At 51.8% G+C, this 20,032-nt stretch overlaps 8 protein-coding genes across 8 annotated transcripts; 2 read left to right on the top strand and 6 right to left on the bottom strand.

Annotated features, from left to right (window-relative positions):
- Positions 1 to 601: 601 nt before the first annotated feature.
- AYO21_10875 (hypothetical protein) lies at positions 602 to 1,798 on the bottom strand (the record flags this gene model as incomplete). The annotated part of the gene is made up of 5 exons (XM_022660782.1): positions 602 to 625; positions 712 to 727; positions 780 to 1,544; positions 1,597 to 1,655; positions 1,706 to 1,798. The coding sequence occupies 5 exons, from the start codon at positions 1,796 to 1,798 to the stop codon at positions 602 to 604; spliced, it is 957 nt and encodes a 318-aa protein (XP_022506940.1).
- Positions 1,799 to 2,384: 586 nt separating this feature from the next.
- Positions 2,385 to 4,169, bottom strand: AYO21_10874 (hypothetical protein; the record flags this gene model as incomplete). The annotated part of the gene is made up of 1 exon (XM_022660781.1): positions 2,385 to 4,169. The coding sequence occupies one exon, from the start codon at positions 4,167 to 4,169 to the stop codon at positions 2,385 to 2,387; it is 1,785 nt and encodes a 594-aa protein (XP_022506939.1).
- A 1,054-nt stretch (positions 4,170 to 5,223) lies between these two features.
- AYO21_10873 (hypothetical protein) lies at positions 5,224 to 6,271 on the top strand (the record flags this gene model as incomplete). Its single annotated transcript, XM_022660780.1, has 2 exons — positions 5,224 to 5,515; positions 5,598 to 6,271. The coding sequence occupies 2 exons, from the start codon at positions 5,224 to 5,226 to the stop codon at positions 6,269 to 6,271; spliced, it is 966 nt and encodes a 321-aa protein (XP_022506938.1).
- A 603-nt stretch (positions 6,272 to 6,874) lies between these two features.
- Positions 6,875 to 8,080, bottom strand: AYO21_10872 (hypothetical protein; the record flags this gene model as incomplete). Its single annotated transcript, XM_022660779.1, has 1 exon — positions 6,875 to 8,080. The coding sequence occupies one exon, from the start codon at positions 8,078 to 8,080 to the stop codon at positions 6,875 to 6,877; it is 1,206 nt and encodes a 401-aa protein (XP_022506937.1).
- Positions 8,081 to 8,690: 610 nt separating this feature from the next.
- On the bottom strand, positions 8,691 to 11,432 carry AYO21_10871 (hypothetical protein; the record flags this gene model as incomplete). The annotated part of the gene is made up of 1 exon (XM_022660778.1): positions 8,691 to 11,432. The coding sequence occupies one exon, from the start codon at positions 11,430 to 11,432 to the stop codon at positions 8,691 to 8,693; it is 2,742 nt and encodes a 913-aa protein (XP_022506936.1).
- A 2,078-nt stretch (positions 11,433 to 13,510) lies between these two features.
- On the top strand, positions 13,511 to 15,652 carry AYO21_10870 (hypothetical protein; the record flags this gene model as incomplete). The annotated part of the gene is made up of 3 exons (XM_022660777.1): positions 13,511 to 13,792; positions 13,839 to 14,187; positions 14,238 to 15,652. The coding sequence occupies 3 exons, from the start codon at positions 13,511 to 13,513 to the stop codon at positions 15,650 to 15,652; spliced, it is 2,046 nt and encodes a 681-aa protein (XP_022506935.1).
- Positions 15,653 to 16,524: 872 nt separating this feature from the next.
- Positions 16,525 to 17,304, bottom strand: AYO21_10869 (hypothetical protein; the record flags this gene model as incomplete). Its single annotated transcript, XM_022660776.1, has 2 exons — positions 16,525 to 16,842; positions 17,029 to 17,304. 2 exons carry the CDS (start codon positions 17,302 to 17,304, stop codon positions 16,525 to 16,527), a joined length of 594 nt encoding a protein of 197 aa, XP_022506934.1.
- Positions 17,305 to 18,770: 1,466 nt separating this feature from the next.
- Positions 18,771 to 19,785, bottom strand: AYO21_10868 (hypothetical protein; the record flags this gene model as incomplete). Its single annotated transcript, XM_022660775.1, has 5 exons — positions 18,771 to 19,378; positions 19,427 to 19,485; positions 19,546 to 19,568; positions 19,626 to 19,696; positions 19,746 to 19,785. 5 exons carry the CDS (start codon positions 19,783 to 19,785, stop codon positions 18,771 to 18,773), a joined length of 801 nt encoding a protein of 266 aa, XP_022506933.1.
- Between the last annotated feature and the right edge of the window lie 247 nt (positions 19,786 to 20,032).

The raw sequence follows: 20,032 nt of genomic DNA, 5'->3' as shown, positions 1-20,032 counted from the left end.
TCGCGCAGGTGGCCCTGCCGAGCTTCGCGGGTAAAGACGATGCCTTGTTTGCGTTTCGGCGGAGGAAGAAGACGGTCGACGGAGGCGGTCAATAATAACAATGAGGATACCACTCTACACTAAACTACACTACACTACAGTACAATCCAAGCGCAGTGAATACGCATGTGGCGAGACAACAAACAATCAGACGTCAAGAGGATCCCTCATCAAGACGTTTCTCGTGTGTGCCATTAAATGAATTGTTGGTACATAAATCCACCGTCTATTCTAAGGTCTTTTGCTTTTGGAGGTCTTGAGAAAATACCCCCTCTTTAGGAAGATTCTCTGTTCCTCGAGCAGCCCAAGCAAACCACACAAATGTCTATCACATGCAAGAATCTTGTGGCGCAGCCCTCGAGAAAGCTCGTCTAGGCCCCCTTTCAAGGCCATCTAATCCGGAAATGCTCTGATGGTCTAAAACGCTTCTCGCAGCGTCGCCGATGGTGATGTGCTGTGTCGTGCATGCTGAGGATCCGCCCGCGCAAAAAAAGACATGAAAATGCTCCGAACCCATATAACCTGAGCTGAAATCATGCAAATCCGTCATCTTTTGTTGCGTCTATTTGGAGATCTCGACACCGCCCTACAAACATATGTTAGCTTGTGTCCATTCAATAGAGACAATTTCTGTAGAAAGAAATCGGATTCTCGAGGCCGAGGCAAACTTACAGTCGCGCCAAGAATTCTAGTAAACATGTTAGCATCCGCTAGCGACATGATGGGACTTTGAGACGTACCTCTTGATATCACCGTAGATGGCGAATTGACCGGCAGTCAAGGTACCAACCATGAACAGACGAGCACCAATACCAGCATAGCTACCACGGAAACCAAGCTCCTTTGCAATCTTGAAAAGTCGGCTGGTGGTGCTCTCCCCCGGCAGGCCCTTGGTCTTGTTGATCTTGGAGAGCATGGTGTCGGCAGGTTGGGAAACAATGGCGGCAGCGAAACCAGCAATCAGACCAGAGCCAAGGTTGACGACAGTCTTGGTGCCATCGGAAGCGGTCTCCTTGTCCAACGAGCGCCAAACCGCCTCAGCGACCTTCTCGTAGACGACGAATTTGGCCATTGTGTAAGGGACCTGCTTGAACAAGATGGGACCGAAACCGCTGTAGAAAGCGCCAATACCCTCATTTCTGAAGATCTTGCCAAAACCGCCAACGAGGCCAGAAGCGAAGGTGGGTTCCGAGACCAATCGGATACGGGTTGCCTCAAGAGGGCAGAGAGCAATATCGGCGAAGAACTCGGCGGCGGCAGAGGAGGCGAGGTAGACAGCAGTGCGGTTGTTTGAGGCGGTCTCATAGCCGAGGAGGTTGATGGATTGCTGCTTGAAGAACTCGTAACCTCCGAATTTGAAGGCACCCTGCAAGAAGTAACCTGCTGCGGTAGGGCCAAAACCAGTCAAGAGAGCACCAGCACCCTCATTCTGAATGACTTTTCGGAAACCACCGATCATGCCATTGTTGTATGTCGCAGGGTCCAGCTGGATTCTCGTCTTGACGCTGAAGGCACATGTCAGCGCTTATCGACTGCGCGGGCTGGAAGTGAGCTTACACATCGACGGGGGTGAGGGCACCGTGGGTGACAGAGCAGCAGACTGCACCAGCGAAGGCCTGGAAGAGGTCAGCGGCGAGACAACTTTCATTAACGGATGCAAACTCACGAATCTGCTGTAGAGATCGAGGCCGGAAAGTTGTTTGGGCGCGGGGGTGGTAGCTGGGATAGCAGCACCGACCTGAGGAGTCGCAGTCGCCATTGTGAATGGAGTGGAGATGAGAGACAGGTCAACTTGAAGCAATCTAACAAAGACGGGGAAGCAGATCTAGAGACAGGCGGACCTAGACCGAAGCAACAATTCAAGAGAATGATGGAGTTGTCACTGTGATTTTTTTCTGGTACTTTGGGAAAATAAAAAAAGGGACGGAGATGGATGAATTGAATTGAAGCTGCAGCGAAAATGAATCGGACCTTTGCCGGCAACCCAGAAAAATGCCGCACTAAGACGCGCCGAGGCGCTAAGCGCAGCCGATCGGCCGACGAGGCTTTGACCATGGCAACCAATCACGCTGTCACGTGTGTATCCTTTCGGGTTTGGCTTTCCCGAGCCCCCTTTTTGCCTGCGAACCAGCGACCAGATATATCTACCCTAGGTGCGAGATACATCAGTCGAAAGGCTGTACCGCCCTTCTCCACGAACGAGGCGAGGCTGTGGCGAAGCGGGTGGACGAGTGACATTGTTGCAGACTGAACGTTTCTCAGTATTTCCCGACCAAGTCTGCCATCTGTACAAGTCCAATCTGGATGGCTCTGTCGGATTGTTTACCCTCCCCAATTGGAAACCTTCACAACGGTGTAACCCTCCTGGGATCTGCGATTTCCAGTCGAGCACTTGTCGGTGCAGCACCTCCGTGACTACTCAGCAACTCAATGTCGCTTCCAGAGGAGTTTTGAACGGCAGAAAATCTTCGCGAAGGATGTGGTGGGTAGGCGGTATCCAGAACGCCGCTAGCCATGGGGCTATCACGATAGACACTCTCATCATTGGAAATGGTCGAATCCCCGCCATGCCGTACCTCACTGACAAGGCCATACCTCACCGGCGTGCTACCGACCTGTCTGAGCAGTTCATCTGCCGAAGCATTAGAGTCTGCGCTGCGCAGCAGAGGCGCATTGAACGCCTTGGCCGTTTCGATCGGGCTCATAGACACGCGACGACCGATGCTCCAGGAGCCATGGAAGGTGTAAAGAACAGAACCGATACCCAGTAGAGACGAGAGGGTGGCTAAGGCTAAGAAGAGATAGTCCGTGTGGTAGACGGTATGGCTCCCAAAAGCCTGCGCATTGACGTGCTGGGTATTCGAGCTGTTTGCTGTGGCGACCGCAGTACGGAAAATGAGCTCTCGTATTCCCTCGAGGAAGTCGGCGAGTGGGTTGGTAAAATAAACATCACAAGAAGGCTGCTGTTCAATTCCTCGAGCATATGCAATCGAGGCTTCGCTTTGTGCGCCAGAGAATTGATAGCCAATGGCGCCGCCAAAGCTAAATTGAAGGTTGGTGTTGTACTGATTAGCCAGTGCAAGGAAGATTCCCCCGTAAGTGGTCGTCCCCAGTAAATGATTTTCGTCAGGGAGAGAATCAGGGCTCCCAATAGCGACATCGTCCCAAATGGTACTGCCAGTATCGAATGTGATGGTAGATGTAGTGCCATCGACAATGACGGGATAAAGAACCGTGCCTGCCCGGAGAGTGCAGTTCGTCACCGATAGTTGCCCAGCGCAACCGGCATCAGGTTTGTACTGCACGTTCAAAGTGGCAGTGGTCGGATCCAGGGAGACGTCGAAGGCAATGTTTGCACCAAATACCACAGGGTTCGGGAAGTCGGTAGAATTTATGGCTGGGGTAACGTTGAATGGCACTTGATAAGACGAGCAGTTCGTGTGGAAACCCGCCCCCAACACACTTGTTCGACATTTGGCCGTGCAGTCGGATTCAAGATGAATAGGTACTCGAGTGTAGTATCCTCGTGCTATGGTAGAAAAGTTGGTGCTCAGCATATTCACTTCGTCCCCTCGACCGGACACAATGGCCGTGAATCCTCGAGGTACGAGATGATTGACCTGGAGATCCAGTGCTTCTTGTGCCGTCACGGTTGCATTTGTGATTGTCGACGCTCGTTGGAGCAGAGGACCGTTGATGGGGGTAAGGGCCACAAGGATACTCGCTAGGGCAATCAGGTTGAAATGGCGACCGCTCCAGATGGCCGAGAGAAAGCTGTTGCCATAAGCCCAAATACGGTGCAGGTCTGCCACCGTTGTTCCATCACTCAATACTTTGTGCCACCAAGCAATAGTGACACCTTCCAGGAAGGCAAAGGAAACGGTGACGTTGGTGACGGTGGAAGCAATGGAGAGGTAAACTGTCGGCTGGAATCTCCATCGCCTCACATCGTCGCCGTTCGCAGCTAGCAAGATGGCGATCGAGACCACGACTCCCGCCGCAGCAAGAAGTAGTGCACCAAGACCTTTGAAAGGGAGGTGCAGTAATCCAGGCTCCCAGTGGTACCGAGAGGGACCAATGGCAGCATAAGTTGTGCTGCTACCGCCGCCCCCGCCGTTCTTGAAAAGCATGATGCTGAAGTTGACTCGATGTCGGATATTTCATATGGTAGCCTTATCAATCAGGAATATATTGGCGGTTACGAGCAGCGGCCTCGTCACCAACGTTCAACTGTGAGCTGCATTTCACTCTACGTCCAACTTGCAGGTAGTGGTCCAGCTGTAGTGATCAGTGACCGAACACAAAGGACAGCAGGCTGAAAAGAAAGAGATGAATCGCACTTCTTCTCCGCCAGGCTATCACCAGACGAAGCCGCTCCCGCTCCATCGGGGTGGCTGCAGCTTCCCCATGCATCTCTATTTTTTTGCTGGCCTCGAGCCATGACGAAGAGCGGGACTAAATGGACCTCCCTCTCGAACAGCGCCAAATGGTCTCATGCAGGGTTAGTCATTAGGCCAGTGTAGCCAGTCTCCGTTGACCCTTGTACAGGTCGAGACAGAAGTGCCTAAAACCCCCTCTTTATTTGTATCCCCCCAGTAGCGTGGTGTGACCGTCGCTGGTTTCAGAAGTAGGTTAGAAGGAGAGGTGCGTCTTGTGGCACATCCTAGGGATTTGGCAGGCAGAAGCTGCGGGTTTCGATGTGAAGAATAAGGCTGGTGTTGCTGGTGGTGTTGTCACTGGGGCCTAGATGCAAAATGGAGTGGCTGGCTTCTAGCATAGTTCCTGTAGGGCCCTGGTCGATGCAACTTGAGCTGTGGGTTGTAAGGTTGAAATGAAGGACGTGGTCATCGCTAAGCGAGGAACAGACCTCAGTCTCATGAAGAAAGGGTGGTGGGTGGGCGTGGCAAAACCTGGAATAATACCGTAGAACCGGCCCCCACGACTGCAGCATGCACTAACTATTGTCACAAGGAACGCCTGATATTGGCCAGTGGGCATTTCAATCCCTCTCGACGGTGTAGGTCGATGGGTGGAATTGAGTATTTGTACTCGGTACTCAGTACTCGGTAGGTATATGTTGAGTCCACCTCACCTTGAGGCTCTGCTGCAAAATCATCTCCCCACCATGTGAAATGTCGGCGCGGAGTCGTCACTATTCCCAGACGGCGATTCTCTCTATTCACCATGTATGCAATCCCGTTGATTGCTGCCAGCTTGACCACAGTGGGAGCTGTGCACTTATCACATCTCGACAACCCACAGCAACACCTACTACCAGCTGCTGCACTGACTGCGCCGCCTGAAGCTACTGCCACCCTATCGACCCTGTTACCCGATGGCATTACTACAGACCCAATGGAGCTACAACGGCGGCAGAAGCAGGAAACGACCTATACCCTCGAAACCATCTATCCAGGACCTTTCACCTGGCTCACTTCTTTGGGCTCCCTGTGTGGCTTCGTGGCCAGTGACGTCCGTAAGAGACTTCCCCTTGACTTCTGCTGCCTTTCTCCGGAAATGAGTTCCCATCTGGGCCAGTTAGTTGCTGATGAAGACAGATTGGGCCCTATACTGCGACGTGGGACAGTATTGCATAACGGATGATCAATTGTTGCAATGCTGCTCAACCACCAGCGAGACTTTCTGGACGTCGACCGGCTACTACACCGATACGAGCACAGGGAGGAATACATTGACCACGACCCTCGTGTCGACACTATTGATCACTATGTCGTCGACATTAGGCGATATCTGCACGGCGGGATTCAAGACATGCTACGACTACAATGCCACCGCCAGCTGCTCGGATGGCTGCACCTCGACTGCGTTGGTGTGCAATAATCCCTACTTCCCCTATTGCGCGTCTCTCTACAGCGGCGGCTACAGCCCCAGCTCCGTGGGGACAACGTCCACCTACCTCCCCTTCGAGTATGGCATCAGCTATTTCTGCGATACCGAGGCGTATGGCCTACAGTACGGGGATTATGGATTCTGGCCATCAATCACCAGCACATATTTCTCTGTTGCAGGGGTGTCCACCAGCACGACACCAACCTTCACCCCGAGTGTCGTGCCATACAGCCGTACTCAAGCAACACGTCCTGCATCCCAGGCCACGCTTCTCGGTCCGACCTCCACAGTGTCGTCTGCCACTTCTTCTCGCCCATTGTCCTCTGTCGCACGGATGCTTGGCACCGTCTCTCTCCTGTCTCTTTGCTATGTGCTATCATGAACGTTTGCTGCAATTGAGTTATCGTGGGCACCGAGCATCATGCACATAGCTGGATTCACCAAGGGCGTAGCGTTGTGCGATTGTGTCGAACACATAGCCTTCCCCTCCACGAGAAGGCAAAGAGAATCGGAACGCCGATGTCCAGGACAAAGCCGCAGAGGTTCTTTTACAGCGATGCTCATAACTCACTGGCCTGGAACGTGACCTGCATCAACAAGCCAAATACCATCGACATAACCAGAGCCCTCGAAGACATAAAATTCCGACTTTTGATTTCTGCACGGCTCTGTGACTCCAAAAGCTACAAACATATTGTTTGGAAGCAGAAGACCTTGTATAAACTAATGAGATGGGAGGAATGTCGTCCTAGAGAGATCACAACCGGTCAACATGTCTGGAACCACAGGATGACCTTGCCCGGCGTTGACGATTCCAACAAATCCTCATCATACAAAATATCTAGCTCTCCTAGAGGAATCAAAGAGGCTAACATTTCCCCTGGAAAAGGGTGGTACAAAAGTCAACAACCCTCTCACAAGCTGTGACGAAATCTCTTGACAGCCGATAACGAGAGTCAAAAGTGATACAATCCGCTGCAGTGACTTAGTGTGGTCCGCCAATGTGGCGATATCGCCCATCGTATTGTACACCCCGTCGCACCTTTTCCAAAGCCACCAGCTCAGTGGTGGTTTCAATTGGTAAATATTCAACCGACAGCGTCATATCAAGGATATCAGGGTTCGCGGTGGTAGCCATTATCATCTCAGGCGCAAATGTGGCGGTCAAGAGCGTCGTGGGGTCAGCAGTGGCTGGTGGTCCTGGAGAGGTGGCGATCTCATAAGGGCCTATGTTTGCGCCCCCGAAGTTTGTCGATGAGAGTTGCATCGGCGCGAGTAGTGGATTGACCGTACTAGCTGTGGCAAAAGGCAGCTCAAAAGATGGATTTGCGCTATTAGTGGTCTGGGCCGCAGACGGTGATGTCGACTCACTCGTTGCAATGCCCATGCTCGTCACGGCTGCAGACGTCACAACAGTCGCAGTACTTGAGACCCCGGCAGAAGATACCTCAGAACTTGTCAAGAGACCTTTTGTGCCGAAGTCCTTTTCGGAAGTCTCAGAAGAGCTTGCCGGAATGGGTGTGATAGCAGAGGAGGCCAACGCACTGCTACCGGAACTGGACACTGTAGGAGGTGTCTCGGCGGATGCGCTGACAAACGTTGAACTCGTGTCATCTGCGACAATTTCCATGGTAATAGTGCTGCTCAGACTTGGTGTGAGCATGTCTCCGGTGGTCGTCGGCTCGCCTATCGTATCTGCCAGCGTTCCTCGAAAGATTGTGCTACTTGATATCGAAGTAGCGGTTGCTCTGAGTGAGGATATAGTCGATAAGGACGTAGTCCTACCGTCGAATGTGGATGACTCAGAGTACAACGTCGTCGTTGATTGGAGACTTGTAAAGAAAGTGGCTAGTTCCGAAAAGATAGGAGAACTAGATGTCATCAGAGCTGGGAATAACGTGGTGGAAACAAAGTCAGGATCTGAGTTGGTACTAGAGGCAGAGGCAGGAGACATTGATGTTCCAGAGGCAGGTGTGGTTTCGGAGCCAGGTGTGCTTATCGAATACTGGAACCAGGTGTCAGTAGCAGAGATAGTAGCTGAAGTTGTCGAGCTCATAGATGTTAAAGACGCATTGGAGGTTGGGATATTGACACTTCTCGTGCTAGTGCTGGAAATGGTACTGCCCTTGGTTCCGTCCAGGGACACTGCACCGGAAGTAGTTGTGCTACTATCTGATGCAGGTTGCGCCATTGTCGATGATGGCAGGACTCTGGGTTCTCCCAAAGAGCTCTCGCCTGGCTGAGAAGATATGTTTGACGTTGTAGCTAATACTCGGCTCGCTGTCGTTATGGAGGACGCCTCAGTAGCCAAACGGGTAGGAAGCAATATTTCCGACTTGGTAGAGGAAGAGGTGACTCTGCCTCCCAAGAACGAGAGCTCATCGGAGGAAGGTGGCGCAGAGACGAAGCCTAGCGAAGTCTGAGATTCTGAACTTGAAGCTATTTCCGACGAGGCAGGGATTTCAGAGGTTGTGGCTAGCCCACTGCCTCCCTCTGATGTCCTTGACAAAGTGATAGTCGTTGATGAGTGTAACAGTGACTGAGCCCTGGAGGAATTTGATAGACCCCCAAGGCTGATGACGGACGATGAGGACCTAGACTGTAGCGAAGAGGTCGATAACGTCCATGTTTCCGCAACGGAGAAAGTCGATACATTGATACTGATACTGCTTGATCGACTGGTGGCAGTGGTTGGTAATGATACAATTCGTGAAGTGGTGGATGGTACTGAGCGTATGCTACTGCTTGCCGAACCTGAGGAAGACATGTAAGAATCTCAAGGGAAGTGTATCAACCCTGTTTCACTTACTGGCTATCACGGCAGTGGTCTGCAGAATCACGGGGAGGCAAATGAATGGTGTTGCACTTCCGAATAGAACGAATGCAACACCAAGTTCATTGACGCAGAAGCCCGATCCCTCGGCTTGTAGTAACAGGAGACCAGTGGAATCAATAAACCACTTCGACTGGCGCCCATTGATGGTTGTAATGAGAGAGAAAGTAAGGTAAGGCTGGTCGAGATTGGAATCTACATAGAATGAATCAGTCCGCAAGTAACCTGCGGTATCCAAAAAGAATCTAGAGGCTGCCGATGAATCGCTGAAGAGAGTCCCAATGCCATCTGAAACCCCCAAATATTGAACGGTTCTCTTGCGAGTCCTCAGGGGTGAGTTTGTGGTGATGAAGAAAGGACCCGTAGCATGGGGGGCAGGGACAATCTGTGTGCTCGACGTTGTGCTGGATAGCGACGAAGTGCTACTACCAATGAATGCGGGAGATGTAGCTGAGATCGTTGAAAAAGAGCTCGCAGATGTGACCGTAGATTGAGTAGTGAGACTTGTAGTTAGCGAGAAGGATGTGGAGGCGGATCCAATTGACGCATCGACAACGGAGGTTGAAGTAGACGTCAAAGACGCCAACACGGTGCTGATAGAGCTGGGGCCGGTGCTACTGTGGGTTGAAGTTGAACCGCCAATCGGGCCAACACTGGCGTTAGAGGTACTGCTAGTTGAGGTGGTCGTGGCCCCTGAACTTGTTAAAGACGATGGGGAAGCTGATGAGCTAGTATCTGGCACGATGCTGGTGCTAGAAGAGATGCTCGTTGTAGTTGGCAGTCCTGGGTTGGTGCTAGGTGGGCTCGGACTGGCGATCGAACTTGTACGTAATGAGATGGCCGTAGAATCGGGTACAGCTCTAGAGCTAAAACCCGAGGAGCCACTTCCTGAACTTGCCGCTCGGAATGAGGTGCTGGATGAGCCTGCTCCGGGTAAGAAAGCCGTGCTTGATAGGCTGGTCGTAGCCAAAATGGGTGTAGCAACAATGATGGTGGAGCCAGTGGGGTTCGAAGGGAATGAATCTGTGGTTGACCTTGAGATCGGACCGATGCTGAAGCTGGAAGTAGTAGTGGATGCGATGAGTAAAGTACTGGTCGTAGTAGAAGTAATGCTGGAAGTGGATCTAGAGATCGGAGCACCGGAAAAGCTCTCGCTGCTAACAGAGCTTGTGCTAGAGGAGAGGAGAGATGTCAAGCCCGAAGCCGTAACTGAGCTGGGAATTGATGTTGAGATGGAAATAGGACTAGTGGAAGAGCTACTCGTAGAGTTCAGGGTTAAAGTTGAACTCGAGTCAGGAGGAGGCCCACCCGAAAAGCTTGCTGTATTGACTGTCGTAACCCACATGCTGCTTGTAGTCGATGACCCTGCGCCACTAGACGAACTGCTCGTGACTTCACGGGTCGTGGCAGCCGAAGAACCACTGACTGGCGCTGTAATGGTCATTGATGACTGTGGAAGGCTGAGGCTAGCTGAAGTGCTGGTAGTATCGGCAGTAGGGCTCACAGATCGAGTCAGGACACTGCTGGTTGCCATGGTCCCAGAGGTGACGCCTGTAAGGGAGCTCATCGTGTAGGAGATACTTGTAGAGCCGCTGGTCGGGCTGAGGCTAGAAATCGGAGACCCGCCGGTAGATTCAGCGCTAGGTACAGATTGAGATTGACTGGGAGTCCAATCACGCCAGTCCTGAGAAAGAGGGAGGCTAGGTTTGACCACATCATCGCCTCCCCAGCTCGTCCAGTCGTAAGCATCACCACCTAGGTCATCGACAGGCGAACTTGGACGGTTACCTGGATCGCGAAAACCAGGGATTACATGGTTGCCAGTGGGAAGCGGAACAGTAGATGATGTCCGCGGTGGTTGTCTGAGACAGGGTAAGGTCCAGGAGATTGTTTTAGTGACGACAATGGTGAAATCAATAATCTCGCGGGGCCTGTGGCACTCACGAACGATATGATGGAAGTAAGGACTCGGCGCGAGAGTAATGGTCTTGACTCCGGCAGTGACGATATGACTAGGAGCTGTCAGGGTGAAGGTGAAAGTAAAGGTCCCAGCCGAAGGAGCCACGAATCGGGTTGAAAGAGGCGTTAGGGTCGTTGAAGAGGAGGCAGAAGCGGGCATAGAGATCCATGTCTCCGCGTATCCCATGCACTTGGCTCCAACAAGACCCGACCTGCACTCAATAACATTGACGACCTGAGACCGACTTCCGTCCTGATGCACGTTGCATTCCTTACAAAGACCGCTCCCGCCATAGCCTGGTATCGCCAAAGGGCCCATCTTGTTGTAGGCAACCATAAAATCTTTTGCGACAGTGAGGTAAACAGGTTTTGGAGGAGCGTGGGAAGTGGTTCCATTCTTGATGACAGCTGAAGTAGCGGTGGCCAATTTAGTGATTGTCGTGCGGAACCGAGACACTGTCACCGTTTGAGTAGTAGAAGTGACCGTAGTTGCGTGGATCGAAGTACCATCCCATGCAGCAGGGATAACGGTGCTAACGTACGCAAAGGTGTCTAGGGAATATCTCGTAGTACAAGTTCCCTGGAAACATGCCGATATTCCGAAGCAGGTTGATACGGTTTGATGCTGTGCCGTAACAATGATCGGAATGGCCGATAAGCTTGGTGCACTGGCACAGGGAGTAATCGTTGCCAGCGGTCCAGCAAGAACAACTCCCGGCACTAAAGCGCCCACCGTATTGAGAAAGCGCATTGAGCAGGGCCAAAAGGAGTGACTGTGTATGAAAGAGCGACTGAAGGAAAAGTCTTTTCAAGAAGTGAGGCAAAGAATGAGGTGTGGTTTTCGAAGACATTGAGAGGATCAAGAGCAGTTGCCAGATTCGAGTGGGATATATAACAATGCAAACACAAGATGGTGGGGAGGTGCTAGAAAGGGGGATTGGGAAGAGGTGGCACAATGCTCTCGTCTGTAGAGATGGCATCTGCGCTTGGCCTTGAACAGGACTCTGTCCATAGTCTCAAACAAGGTCGAAGAAGACGCCACGAGGTTGTCCATGGAGGCCAGAGAGGTGGAATATGGACGAGTCGGCGAAAGCCCTAACCAAATTGATAGTCTTGACAGAGCTCCCAATCTCCCTGAGGTGTGCGAGTGTGGATGCTGGTCCTCATAGCAATTGGGAATAGAGTGGACAAGAGGAGGTTGAATGATCACCAGAGACTGTAGGGCAATATGGTGCAAGGCTGATGGAACAAACCACATGGGCCGAGTTCAAATTGCTGTCGTGTAAAGGCACCTCAGGAGAACTGTGGACAGAAAAGATGCTGGGCCAACGTACAAGACGAGCAGTTCCATCAGGCGCAGATATTGCAGCCAAATAAGAAGGGTCAGCTAACTTCCACAGATCACTCAGTCCCAGACGTGGCTCGCTCCTCTCAAAGTCAGGACAGGTTCTCCGACTGAATTGACTAACCACGTAACAAAGTGCGAAACAACGATGAGGCACTCACTGTTATGATCTCAGTCTTCTCGACTTGTGGACCATGTACCGGGTACTGCGATACTTTAGCATCACTTGGCTCTCAACAACGGTTTCTCTATTGGACTCAGGTGTCGTTCTCCGTGGGCAAGGACATTGACGCTGCGGGTATGAGCGACCGAGATCGACAGCGAAGGACACGTGCTCTACTGAAGGATCGGATAGTGGTGCTTGCATGGTGGCGTCGCCCTCGCATGGCTAAGAGTGAAGACGGAAGTTTTTGAAGGTCAAGTTCTAGTTTGGCGGTTGCAGCGGAAGGTGGATCCCGTGATGTGCGAGCATGTGTACTAGCCCTCTCCATATCAGGTCAAGAGAGCTTGGCAACAAAGTCTGATTGGTTTGGCACCGGCTTCCTATCCGAGTACCCCACCCTGCTGCACGTCTCCTCCTGGGTGTGATGCCTAGTGGTCCGTGTAAGCTCTTGATTGTTCGGCTCTCAGTGCCAATAACTAGTCGTACGTGCTACCTAGGTGCTAAATGGATATGCAGTGGGGGCCTCCCCTCCGTACCTAGGTACCTAAGGATGCTCCTCAGACCCTGCATTGTTTGCCCCCTTGAGCCTTCCACGGGGGTTTATGAATGCAGGGACTCCCTTTTTTTTTTCTGGACACCCAATTGCTTGTATGCCTTATACTCTGACGGGCCGGACCCCTACATGTGCCTTACCTAGGTAGAAGGTAAACATTTCTCCTGAACTCTTGTAAGACCACAAATGTCGTTTGTCGTTTGATAGGTATTTTCTTTATCCACAATGCATATAATGAATAAATCACTGTTGGTTTTCATGCATCTATCGTTCAAACCTTGCTTGCTGGTTTAGTGGGAAACAAAAGCCTTCTTTTTCGCCCCCTAACCCCGCCAGATCTGCGCCTAAGCGAGCCGCCTGAGAGCCGCCCCCCCAGAAAAGGACATGTAGGTACCTGATCTGTGGGAAGCCGAATGTTTGTCAGAGTCCCAACGCAATCGGCTGCATTTAACCTTTGATGCCACTACCTTTTCACTCTGCGCCTGCCCGTTGTTTGTCTCTTTCCCTTGTCTCCTATCTAATAGCGAGAAGCCTGCGGAGAACGACAAGAGAAACAATGCCTGGCGGGGGTGTTTGTCCTTTTGCCGTCGCCTGTCACACAATTCAATTTTAAATTGTGCCACTATCTTTGGCGTCCCTGTCCTTCGTATTCTCTCGTGATACTCGGAGCAGAGGAATATCTCTCATTTCCAGTGTCTCGTCCTTTTGTCCAACCATCCCCATTCCAGTTGTTGCCTCCTTTTCTGTCCGCTTGGCCCTGCATTAGCCATGACAGACGGCCCTGTGCAGCCTCCAGCTGCATGGAAGTCGTTGGAGAAGGATTATCGGGCAAAGTCCACCGAGATCGAAGCAGTGTTTGAAGTGCTGATGAATTCCTCCCCTCTGCTCCGGATTGTGGTTGCTGACTTCCTCAGAAACTGGTCCAACTCCTTAGCGCCACAGAAGCAGAATGCGAGAATCTCAGGTACGATCTTCAAGATCAAACCGAATCTCGAAGACACTGGCACAAGCGCGCGACAGAAGCCGAATCTCGATTGGTTGGCCCTCCCTGTTGTCCTACCCCCCCATGGCGTCTTTTACTGATCCGTCATGGCAGTCAAGTGTACAACATGTCATGGTCCTCTTCGACGGGAACCACCACTTTTTCAGTCCAAACCTTGTAAGAGCAGGAATACAAGGGGCAAAGTCAGCGATCGATACTCTTGTGGCTGAGGCCAAAGCATTTGCCCGCGAGCAGCACAAGAATGACCTGCCAGACCTCCTCTCGGTAATAGTGCACATTTTCATTGACGTGGGCAAGCTGGCCGACGACCTCTCTACCGCGGGCTCACCTCCCGACCCAGATCAGCTCTGGACTTTCATTCAAAATGCAAGCAAACTGGAGCCGGGTGTTACAATCTCTGACTGCGGTTCTGGTCACCATGCTGTCGATGCAAAGATCAGGCGTGAGTCTAGAGAGATCCTGGTTGGGGGCCGCTAACTGAACGAGACCTAGACTTCTACGAACTGTATCTCGAAAACTGCCATTGCAGACATCTTTTCCTGGGGTTGAATCGCCAATCGGAATACTTCAAGGTCCTCGAGACTTACGCCGACGATGATTACACCAAGTCAAAGACGTCGCTTGTGCGGTTGGGCGGGGGAACAGACAATGGCTACAACCTTCCGTTCCATACAGTCGACTTCTCCGTCATTGAAGCTGTGCCGCAACAGGCCACTTCCCTCTCCGTGATCAACTCTCCGGTCAACGGAACTGCAAACGGAACTGCCAATGGCTCGTCCCTGGCTCAGCGATATGAGGACCCTAGTACGCGATTTTCGACAGACTCCCTTAGCAATCCGAAGCCTTTGGTCCAACTCCCTCGGCCCTCCCGCCCCGCGACCTTCGCTTCCAACACCGAAAATCCTACTACTCGGGCCATCGAGAATATGCAGATGCTACCCGCCACAATTTCACAGATGCCCGCCAAAATACCTGCCGAGGTAAATGGCGATATGGACAATTTGGATGGCTCGAGCTCGGTTGGCGTTGTCAAGCTCGACACATCTTCACATTCTTCTCGGCAATCGAAAGCTGCAGAACAGAGTTGGGAGAATGCACAAACTAACAGTTACGCACCCCCTGCCATCGCAGCTCCGTGGGGAGAGGAAAAGACGAAGGTTGGGCAGGTTGTGGAGGAAGAGCCCGTATTGTGGAGGAGATCAAACAACAACCACTCTCGAAGACAGAAACAAAACCACCGAAATAAAGAACGTCCTTTCAGTGCTCAACCGCCAAGACAACCTCCTCGCCATTTTGAAGGGTCGTGGGATGACCTGGTTCAGAGTGAGCAGTCTAAAGCACCAACCCAAGTATCGTCTCCATCGCCCGCACCTGCAAGTGCAACCCTTTCGTCGGCTGCAACCAAATCAAACGACTTATCGCCAGCATTCACCCGGCAGGCTTTAACGAAACCCGACCCAAACCCTCTAGCACGCCCTATTTGCTCTCCCATCGCTCTAAACAAGTTAGGGCAGCGTATCGACTTGAAACTTCCGCGTGAGGCACCGGCCGACCACGAAGCTTTCGAGTTGCGTGTCAGCAATCGACAGTTATGCAATGAGCATCACATGCGAAACAATTGCAATGACCCACAGTGCCCGTTTGACCACGAGGAGATCTCGGATGGCATTTATCTTGCATTGCGAAATATAGCTCGCAGCAAGCCGTGCGGCCAGGGTGCCGAATGCCGACGACATGATTGCTATTGCGCTCATCATTGTCCCAACATATCAAAGTATTCCACATGTGCCAGGGTCATGTGTCCCTTCCAAAAGAAGGGATTACATTCTATCGTCGATCTGGAAATTGTCGAGACGATTGAACCGCCAGAAAGGAAGACTCAGAAAGAAGGAGGATCGCTCCTGTGAGAGGGATCCGGACTGCTTCAGGAAAAGCAAGGTGAGCTTGGAAAAGACTGCCAGCATTACGATTTCGGAAACAGCGAGAAAAGGGAAATTTGTGATTGAGAAGGCGATTGTTTCTTTTCCCTCGATTTCATTGGGCATCACTGTAATCTTGCACTAATCACACCTTGTTGGAGCTTTAATGAGTTCTCGAGGACGCAAGAGAAGCGTGGTGGCATAAAAGGACCGCTAAGGGTTCTGGGAAGGCAGCCGTTTGTGTCGCGTCGTCAACCACAATATGGTGGTAGAACGGCACCAGCGGGCAACCGTGTATGTAGCAGGGCATGCCCTTGGTCTCAATACAAACTAGACTGAATCAATTGGCCACGGAGTGTCTGCCGAACGAGCCCCTCACAGCAAGTCGTTTATTCGATGCGAATTCTACACCTTCAGAGCTAGACTAGAAGAGCGAGTCAGCGAGTGTATTTACGACGAACACGTCGACTGAGCGCCAGAACTAGCGGGCCAGTCAGAAAAATCAGTGTAGAGAGCGGAGGGCAGGTGGACCAACCTTATAAAGGGACATGTTGTGATGCCGATCATGTATCGACAGTGACCAGGTAGCCAGGCTGTACTCGGGAGGGCTTTGCTCGGGTGCAATAACATGGCGAGCCAGATTTCTCTCATGCACAGATCGTCTGAGATGGTGACCCGAGGCTGCGTGGTCGGGCAACACCACTAAAAGACCCAGAGGCTGTGTTCTGGGAAATTGACTGCTCGTGGGCAGTGGTTGTACGGTTCTTTAGGCGGAGACACGGTCTGTGTTGTTTCAATGTCACCGAGGGAAGGAGCTCGTCATAGCATCCAGATCCTCGCCGTCGTTGCGATTTTTTTTTTCAATCTCTGTCCATTTTGTCCTCGTCACGGGGATCCCTTCGCCTGTCTCTGTCGCGGTCGCGGCTCCGACTCCGGCTTCTGCTCTTGCTCTTGCTCCTACTCCGTGACCTGCTGCGGCTTCGACTCCTCCCGCCTCTGCCCCCGGCGCCACGGCCCTTTGTTGCGACGCCGCTGGCACGGCTTCCTTTATCCTTTGGTGGCGGGCGGACGAAGGCGTAGTCGACAGAGATGGTCTGGTCGAGCAGTTTTGCGCCGTCTAGAGCCTTGATGGCGGCCTGCGCTTCGACTTGGGTAGGGTATTCAATCAGGACGTAGCCCTACCAAATCACCGAGCTCGAGTTAGTCGCATTGTTCTCTGACGTTTCCGCGTCTTAGGGCATGGGCCGTTCATTGCTCTCTTGTTCCCTCCTTCCTCCCTCCCTTTGGTCCTTCCTCTCTGTCTGGGTCCAGCCGCGGGGAGGATGTTCTAAATCCAAGAGAGAGTGCTTCATCTTTTCACGTACCTTGACGTACCCCGTCCTCCGATCCAAATTCAAATGCAAGTTCTTGATGTCCCCGTACTCGGCAAAGAGGTCGTGGATGTCCTCCTCAGTGGCTTCCTCGTGGATGTTGGTCGCGATCACGATCCAACCCTCGATACTGCGGACGGCGACGGCGTTTTGAGCGGTGCGAGCCTCGGCGCCTGCATTGGCAGACGACTTTTTGGTGTCAGTAGGGGACGAGGTCCCGTTTTTGGGATCGGTTGGAGGGGCGGTGTCGACGTCCATTTCGGTCGACATGGTTGCGGTCTATCTCCACAGAGAGAGAGAGATTGCGGTGACTGACGCAGGTAGGAGAATGAGGTCTAGCAAGAAGGTAAAAGGGAGATTGTTTGAGCGAGGGCGGTTCGAGGTCGATGTGGAGGTTGAGGTAGAGAGCTAAAACTCCAGGCTTGTGTTGTTCTCTTCTGTAGTCGCCCGCAACCGGAGTTTTACCAGCAAGGCTGGGGAACGGGGTTCCAACTTTCAGTCAGACTTGGCATTTTACTCTTTTCGATTTCCTGAGGACCATAGGTACTTGTGCATAAGTACCACTACTAGCTATTGTTATCCCACATCCAAGGGATATGTGCTTCCATTTTGCCCTTTCAGTCTGGATGAAGACCACCCGCTTGCACTAGGGGATGACACCTTAGCCAGCACCTTCAATCAAGGTGCCATCTGCAAGGATCCATGGTCCAGTCCCGTCAGTGATGCGAACGAACAGGTATCCCAGCCTCGTTTGCCTCCATATTCGACGCCCATATCTCCGAGTGGGTCAAATCCGTAGGTGAACAACGGCTGATGCTTGAAGAGGTTGACGTTCAGCATGCCGGCACTGACTTATTTGCGACTCGACAGATACGCTGTCTTTCACTGTCTAAATATGTAATTGTTAGCAAAGCTGGATATGCTGGTATATGCCAACCGGTCCTCTATGGCAATTTTTTACCACTGCCGAGAACAAATGAAGGAATTAGGCGGACTCAGCGGCCTACAGGCTCAGACATGTCACATCACAATTCTTGGTAAAAGCATAGGTATAATTTGTTTCCGATTACACCCTTCTAGTATATTGGATGGGTTGAAATCTCCCAAAATCGCCTTTAAGACGGGGTCCTTTGAAATAGAAAGGTGCATAGTTAGGAGTCGAATAGTCTCCTTTTCCTCAGAGATAGGGGTGGAATGTTCGAACTGTAAACAGCCCCATTTCATCCTTCCGCATGTTGAATGTCGAGGTCAACCAAAGGCGTCTGCGGTCAAGGCTTGCCGCTTCACCAACCAGAGACATTTTGGAATAGAAATAAACGCCTGAGTTGCAAGTTTGGCAGAAGGAAGGACAGATACTGGCAGAACTGTACTCGTCCTTGTTTTGCTCTTCGAACCTGAAATGTTGATCTGGCCATGTTTGTTCTAAGCTTACATTGGAAAATCCATACACACCTCCGCACAGTATGCTCCTGGCTCCATTAATCGTCTCCATGAGACATATTTTCTCGGGGTTTCAGTCCTCGACCTCACTTGCCGACCAGTTCAAAACTTGCGGGAAGCAAACCACCAAAAACTTCCACATCCTGCACAACCCAGATATTGCGCGCAACTCCACACAGTCCACTGGTACCTGCTCCTCGTCTCATTTCGTCTCGGCGTGGCGCAATCCGCTGCCACAAAAGGGTATATCTTGACTGTTTCAAACAATCCCAATATCCAAGGTAGATTGAATCCCTCTAGAAGAAGAGGTAAGCGATGAGGAAGCTGATTAGACATAGGGCAGCCACGAGTTGCAACGGAACCCCTGATTCGTGGCTTTGCTGTACCACTGCCTGGACTTTCTCATTCGCCTCCTGTGCCTTTCGCTGCCGGACTTGGGGGTCTTTCAGTTGGCTTGTCAGTTTTTGAATCTGAGCCTTTGCGGCTGCTAACTGTTCCTTCAGCTCCTCGTTTGATGTGGGAACAGCGCTGGCAACGGTTGAAGCGGCAGCGGTGAGGCCAGTCGCTTCCGCAACATTTGTCACAGATGACTTGACGGACTCGGCGGCTGACGCGTTGGTTGAGGTTTGCTGAGCGGGTGAGCCGAATTGCGGGGTCGGGGAAGAGTAGGCTGGTGGTTGCTCTTCATGAGAGGATACACCGTTGGGGGTAGCTGCAGTAGCAGGAAGGAAGTTGACACGGATCTTCCTCTCCTGGATGGATCCTTTGGCTGTCTTCTCGACCGTCTGCCAAAGGGTTGTGACGTTGGGGTCTTGATCGGCCGAAGTGAGGACGGACTGGACGAGGAACTTATCCCGGCATTTGGCGTCGAGTGGAGGTTCTTCTTTCATTGCTTGTAGGAGAACTACCATGGTCAGCGCCGGGGAGTATATGCCAGAGTGTCAGGTCACACCTTGAACGTCGACGGATTCATTGGGCGCGATGATGCCCGAGTTCGGTCGCACACAGTATCTGATCCGCTGTTAGACGAGTGTCTTTTATTCCTTTCTCTTTCTCGGGCGCAAAACTCACTGCTTAGGGGCTGTAGTCTTGACCTATTTGCCATCTGTTAGCATGCGGATAATCAGTTGACCGATTGAGAAATCTTGTACCTTGAAGGCCACGGGTTGGCTATTGGGATTTGTAAGTTTGAGGATCTCGCTAACTTCGCGATTGAAAGGGCCTGCTCAAAACGTGAGTATGTGTCGAGTTAGAGAAGTATGAGGACTGACGTCGGAAGCCCAGTTCGGCTGGCAGGAGATCTACAGACATGGTAGATTGTCGACAGGAACAATGCGCAGTCCAACGGCGAGGAGAACAGCAATCGGAGGCTCTTAGAGACGACGATGGAAGGATGCTGAAGTAAAGGATTGCTGAGACCGTGTCAAATTGATAGAGATGTTGAGTGGATTGTTCAGCAGACTTAGTAGTTTAGCGAAGTAAAGGAAGGAGAAGGCCTATGACGACCAGAGTGATGCGCAGTTACTCGGGATTTGAAGTGGCTGGAAGTCGATTACTG

This window comes from Fonsecaea monophora (genome assembly GCF_001642475.1).
Source record: "Fonsecaea monophora strain CBS 269.37 chromosome Unknown Scaff134, whole genome shotgun sequence".
NCBI lineage: Eukaryota > Fungi > Ascomycota > Eurotiomycetes > Chaetothyriales > Herpotrichiellaceae > Fonsecaea > Fonsecaea monophora.
Note: the sequence above shows the minus strand (reverse complement) of the source record. Positions and strands in the feature narration are given on the sequence as shown.